This window comes from Sorex araneus, chromosome 3, assembly GCF_027595985.1.
Source record: "Sorex araneus isolate mSorAra2 chromosome 3, mSorAra2.pri, whole genome shotgun sequence".
NCBI classification, from domain to species: domain Eukaryota; kingdom Metazoa; phylum Chordata; class Mammalia; order Eulipotyphla; family Soricidae; genus Sorex; species Sorex araneus.
The window spans coordinates 189,763,881-189,769,880 of record NC_073304.1 but is presented as its reverse complement, the minus strand read 5'-3'; the positions used below and the strand labels follow the sequence as shown (position 1 = coordinate 189,769,880).

At 51.5% G+C, this 6,000-nt stretch overlaps 1 protein-coding gene across 1 annotated transcript in view; it reads right to left on the bottom strand.

Annotated features, from left to right (window-relative positions):
* Positions 1-2,746: 2,746 nt before the first annotated feature.
* The window catches only part of ZZEF1 (zinc finger ZZ-type and EF-hand domain containing 1), a 135,343-nt gene continuing 132,089 nt past the window's right edge, over positions 2,747-6,000 (bottom strand). Inside the window, exon 55 of the mRNA XM_055132070.1 lies at positions 2,747-5,187. Within this exon, the coding sequence (XP_054988045.1) occupies positions 5,107-5,187 (81 nt within the window). The 3' untranslated portion in view covers positions 2,747-5,106. The remainder of the gene's footprint in view (positions 5,188-6,000) is intronic.

The window sequence follows — 6,000 nt, the reverse complement described above, 5'->3', positions numbered from 1 at the left end:
AATTGTCCAAAACTGTGGGTCAGAAACACTTTCAGCTGTATGAGAAACACTTTCATCCAATAGCCAACATTTCTCTTTCTCCTTTTCTCTCTCTTACACACAGATGTCTGGATGTCAGTAGGGCTCATTTGTTGCTCAAAGGATGTAATTCACAACTTAAGACTTTCTGCTTCGATAACCTATTTTTTCCTGGACAGAGGCAATATTGCAGGAATATCAAAGCATCATGATCTTCTATTACAGTCAGGAGGCAGTGCGGTCAGGCGAAATCCCTTCCTAAAGCCCCGATTGGCTTCTGCTTAATTCTCTTCAGCTGGAACTGGGTCCAGAGGCGCCAACTATAGAAGGACTGGGAAAAGAAGCATTCAAGAACTAGAAAGAGGGGATGGTGGATCCCCCACACTGCAAATAAAATAAAATTAATAAATATTTTAAAAAAAAGAAGTAGAAAGAGGGGATGGAGAGAGAGTACAATGGGTGGGGTGCTTGCCTTTCATGCGGCATGTATGTGGTCCCCCTGAACCCTGCCAGGAGTCATTCCTGAGTGCTGAGCCAGGAGGACCCAGCCCTGAGCATTGCTGGGTGTGCCCCAAAATAAATAAACAAAAAGTAGAAGGTATAAAATGAGCACGAGGGGTCTAAGAGATAGTTCAGTGGGCTGAGCATTCCCGTTGCCTGCAGGAAGACCAGATTTGATTCTGGGACCATATAAGGTACCCCTGAGCACAGCTGGAAGCAACTGTCCAAGCAAAGAGCCAGGAGTAGCATGAGCGCCAGTCTGTGTATCCCGAGAGAGGGAGGGAGAAAGGAAGGAAGGGAAAAAGGGTGGGAAACTATCAAGAAGGAATTAAACCAGCTGTGACTTTCATCAGGTGCTAGCTGAGGCTCCACCGTTCTTGAGAGTAGTCACTCTCATCACCATCTGCAAAGTAGCAGCCTATTAGGCAAGGGGAGGTGCAGGGCAGGCCCGTGGGAACACAGGGTCTGCTTAGGTATTTAGGGGCCTATTTAGATATCACAATCTGCTAGGCAGGTTTTTATTTTTTTGCTTTTTGGGTCACACCCGGCGATGCACAGGGGTTACTCCTGGCTCATGCACTCAGGAATTCCCCCTAGAGGTGCTCAGGGGATCATATGGGATGCTGGGAATCAAACCTGGGTCCGCCGCGTGCAAGGCAAACGCCCTCTCTGCTGTGCTATCGCTCCAGCCCAATTTTGTTTTTTGGAGAGGAGAGGTCCAGGTTGGGCCACACTTTGTGGCACCTAGGGTTCTCTCTTGGCTCTGTGCTCAGGGATCACTCCTGACGAGGATCAGGGAACCATTTGGGATGCCAGAGATTGAACCCGGGTCGGCTGCATGCAAGCTCCCACCCTCCCCCGTTCCTCACTGGTAGTTTTCATGATCCCCTCCACTTCCTATCTTGCGGCTCTGCGCAGGGATGCACAGGCACGCTGTTCATCAGACTGGGTCCTGGGCTGTCACCACTGTGTGATGCCCAGTGGGCCTTTCACAGCTTCCAAGTCTATCAGATGACAGGATGCAACTGTTCCCCTCTGCTTTATGAAGCTGCAGTTCTTGGGGGCTGGTGAGAACTCAGTAGCACCTTGCAAATGTGAAGCAGTTTTATAGCAGGCACAGTGCCACAGGTTCGAGGGTGATTCCAGTGGCTCTGCTGCTTGGGATCAGGGTGCCACAACCAACCATAGGCGATGCCTGCTCATCACAAAACAATCAAGTATGGTAGAAACAACAGAGGGAAGGGGGTGATGCTCAAGTTCTAACTGCCTCTGCTCTCTGCTGCGTGTGGATTTGCTTATCTAGTGCCTGTTTCCACTTTGCAGTCAGGCAGGGCTCGGCTGGACAGGGCAGCATAGCCAGATCCCAGACCCACTTTTCAGAGTAACAGAGTAAAGGCCCACTGTGTTCTGTGAACATGGGAGAGGAAATGCTGCCTCGGAGCCTCGGGGGCTGCTCAGGTCTTGGAAATACCCAGTTCTACTGAGTCTCACACAGACCAGTGTGTCTCTGGCCTCAGGGCTGGTGAGGATGGAGGTCAGCTTGAGGTTCCTGCTAGGTTAGCATGTGTGTGTGTGTGTGTGTGTTGCACAAACGTCAGGTACTGTAAGGTCACAACAAATAGGCCTCAAAGGTTGCGTTTTGGGCTGGAGAGATGGTACTTGCCTTGTATGTGGCTGACCCAAGTTCAATACCTGGTACCCCATGTTGTCCTCTAAGCCCGCCAGGAATGATCCCTGAGCACAGAGCCAGGAGTAAGCCTTGGGAGCAGCCCCCCAAAACAAAACAAGGCTAGTTGGTTTCAGTCCCCACAGTCTTTCTCTCCTCTACTTCACAGGAGAGGCTCAGCACCAGAAAGGAGAGCTGAGACCAAAGCCGGAACGTAAGTGGTCAAGCAGATGCCGAGGAGGAGGTACAGTCTGGCAGGGCTGCAGCAGCTGGGTCTCCTGGAGGCTGGAGAGCAATCCCTGAGGGCAGTGAGGACAATTGGACCCTGTCCCAGGGGACAGGGAAGGCTGAATGGGTGAGACCGGGGACAGCCTGAGAGCAGGAGGGTGTCCTAGCAAGGGAGGATATCTCACAGGGAGAGTGCTGGAATCGGGGAAGCTCTGATGCTCTGACTCTTCCATGAGGAGGCCTAGGGAACAGGCCTTTGGACTGACCCAGCATTCAGTGTGAGGGAGAGAGGTTAAGGACGCAACACACAAACACCACCAAGAAAGAACACCACACGCAATTGTACTGTTTTATATAGAATTTGTACAATATATTTCTCTTCATTTGCATATTTTATCTGCAACTTAACATTCTTTGTACAGGCTGAACTCACTCAGCTAATATAATCAAAATTCTTTCTTTCAACCAATAAGAAAAATTCAAAATCGTAAACCCGTAAGAAAACAAATTAAAAACGATGATGAAAATAAGTCACTCCTCTCATTAGGAACAGTGTCTGTTTGTACAATATATATGATTTGGAACAGATTTTCTTTATAGATTAGGCACATGTTTCCACAATACCTTTATTCCTGCCAGTTTTGTCTCATTGCAGGCAGTCCTGCCTCCTAAGAAGGTCAAAGGGATGTTGGCCTTGAAAGAAATCCCTCTTTCCCTTACAGTCGGCTTCGGTGAGGGCCAGTGGCTGTGGCAGCCGCTGGCTGACAGGGCCATAGTGAGCACTGGCCCTTGCTCAGCGGCGCCACCCAGTGGCCAGAAGCAGGGGCGGGGTGGGATGCAGGGGCCCTGCCAGCAGAGAGCAGCAGTTCAGCATGAAGGGAAAACTCAGGCTTGTTCTAAGTAAACGGAAGTACAGAGAAACCAGAATAGCAAGGGTGGTGAAGGGAGACAAGCTATGAGGAGCCCAGCATCTATTTACAACTTGTCTTCCTGCCGGGAAGAAGGGGAGCAAAGCTGGTGGCAGCTGCCCTGACAGGTGGGGCCCCTGCCCGGCCCACAGTCCTGCCCTGCCCAGGTCAGCAGCCAGTGCACCGTTTTGGTGTCTCTCCTCAGTCCACCCTTGGAGTCTGTGCCTACCTGCTCCCTTCTACTGAATCCGGGGCCTTCTCTGGAAAAGCAGGCAGAGCAAAGATAGAGAAAGGGGTTCTACCCAGTCGGCAGTACAGTCCCTACAGCCAGGCACCAGGCCAGGCATGCAACTTGCTAACGTCATGTTCCTTCCTAATGGTTCCACCAACACAGCCTCAGGCCTGGGCTAGAATCTAGCCATGAGGCCGAGGGAAGTCGCCACATGTTGGCAGAAGTATTCGTACAGGAAGAGGTCCTGGGACCTGCAGTCTGGGGTCCTGCCCCTCCGGACCCTGCAGAGGGAGCTTCCACGGCCATGGCAGTGCCGACCAGTCACCTGGCACTGCCAGGCCTGTGTGGAGAGCAGTGTTGGGGCTCACACACCTGTCCTTGAATGCAGCCGCTTTGGGCCTCCCCCATGCTCACAGACCCACTGACGTCTGCATACAGCCCAGGGGCCAAGCCAGCCTCATTCTCAAGTGTGACCTTGAAAAGAGAATCACCATCAGCACGTCAGGGCGAGATGACAACCCTAAAAAGGAAAATGGCAAACAGCCCGCATAAGAACAAATGGAATTATTGCTAGACGTGTGACAGCAGAGTAACCACAGAGTTCTAGTGGTGGGGTTGATGGTGACCACACCATCCTGTGTGTGTGTGTGTGTGTGTGTGTGTGTGTGTGTGTGTGTGTGTATGAGATAGGGGGTGTCATCTTAGGGTTTTTATTTTTCTGACTTCTAAAATAAGATCTGTGACAGCACTTCAAGTCCTAGGTACAGAAGCTGGAGAACATGCCTTGGTTCTGCAACTCTTACCCAAAGCAGTCTAGCCCACTGGTCACTCTCTGGAGGCTCTCAAGGGAGTCGGTGTGGTTCTATTCTAAAAACGTGAGGAAGGGAACTAAAATATGTCAAGATAACAACTTAAAAAAAAAAGTGGCTATGCTGGGAGCCATGCTTGAGCAGAAGCACACGGTGGCCGCGGCTGTCCCCAAGGGCACTTATCTTCACTGAAGGTTTCTCTGGGACACTGCCAGGTCCTGTGCTGAGTGCGTGGGACCAGGTGTTGGCCAGGAGGGGAATCTCGCTGGTTTTGATTATGACTGTCCAGTCTCAAGAAGCAAAAGCAAAAGGCGCTCTGGGCTGGTCCCTGCACTGCAGCCGAAGGGCTTGCGCGTTGCGGCTGTGCGAACATGCAGGCTGTCCAGGGCCAGGGCGCCCGCCTGCCTGCCCAGAGAGCTCTGCTCTGTGGGGCAGTGGCCAGGTCCTCCAGGATAGCAGCTCCTGCAGGCGGACCTTGGGGAAGGCTGGAGCCTAAACAACCTTCTCAAGAGCCTCTTGCGTGTCCTTTCTGAGTCCCTCAGCATGGTCCTGCTCCTTCTCACATGCTCTGGTGTGTGCAGGGGTCGAGTCGTAATCTGGGAAGTTCTTGTTGGTGTGGCTGCTTGGTTTTCTCATCAGAGTGGAAGTGGGAACTCGAGTGCAGGAATTTTCCTGGACGAGGTCAGGTGTCCGCTCCAGAACGCCTGTGGCCAGATCAGCTGGCTCCGTGCACGCCTCACGGGGCTAACACTCTACATTCCAGAGGCAGGTGGCCTTGTTGGGGTAGTTGATAGCCAGGCTGATAGCAGCAATGTTCTGCAGAGCCTGTGGAGGGAGACAGTCATTGCCAATGCCCAGAACTGTTCCCTCGCTTGCTCACTAAGTGCTAACAGAGCAAGAGCCTCAGCCAAGCACTTGCCACTGGGAGAGGAGGTAGACACGAGCCAGACTCAGTTCTCCTCACCGGGAAGAGAGTAGTCTAGCGAGGAAAAAAAAAAAAGAACCAAGACCACATGAGAATGTCGAACCTCCAGCAGAGCCGTCACCGCCCCACAAGGGGCTGGGGTACTGTTGGGAGCTCTGAGTAGCCAGAGGGTACCGTCTGCTGGGGGGTGGGGTATCTGGGAGACTCTTCAGGGACAGCAGACAGTATGAAAGCATAGTGGGGCTGGAATGGGTACATAGTACAGTGGGTAGGGCGTTTGCACGGCTGACCTGGGTTTGATCCCTGGCATCCCATATGTGGTCCCCCAAACACCACCAGGAGTAATTCCTGAGTGCAGAGCCAGGAGTAACCCATGAGCAATGCCAGGTGTGATGCAAAAAGCCAAAAAAAAAAAAAAAAAAGGAAATAAAAATATTATAAAAATCTGCAAAAATGGAACATAACGCCACCAATCTCGACCTTTATTCTGTTTTGATAAATCTAGTTGTTCTGCACAAAATGTTATTCATGATAACATAAGAAGGGCTATTTATTCTGGTTATTTATTTATTTCAGTATCTGAGGGCCACCACTGGTGGGGCTCAGTGCTCAGGCATCACACCTAGCAGTGCTTTGGAGGATTAAACACAGTGCTGGAGATTTAAGCATGGTCAGTGGCATTCGAGGCAAGTGCCTTAACCCCAGTACTAGCT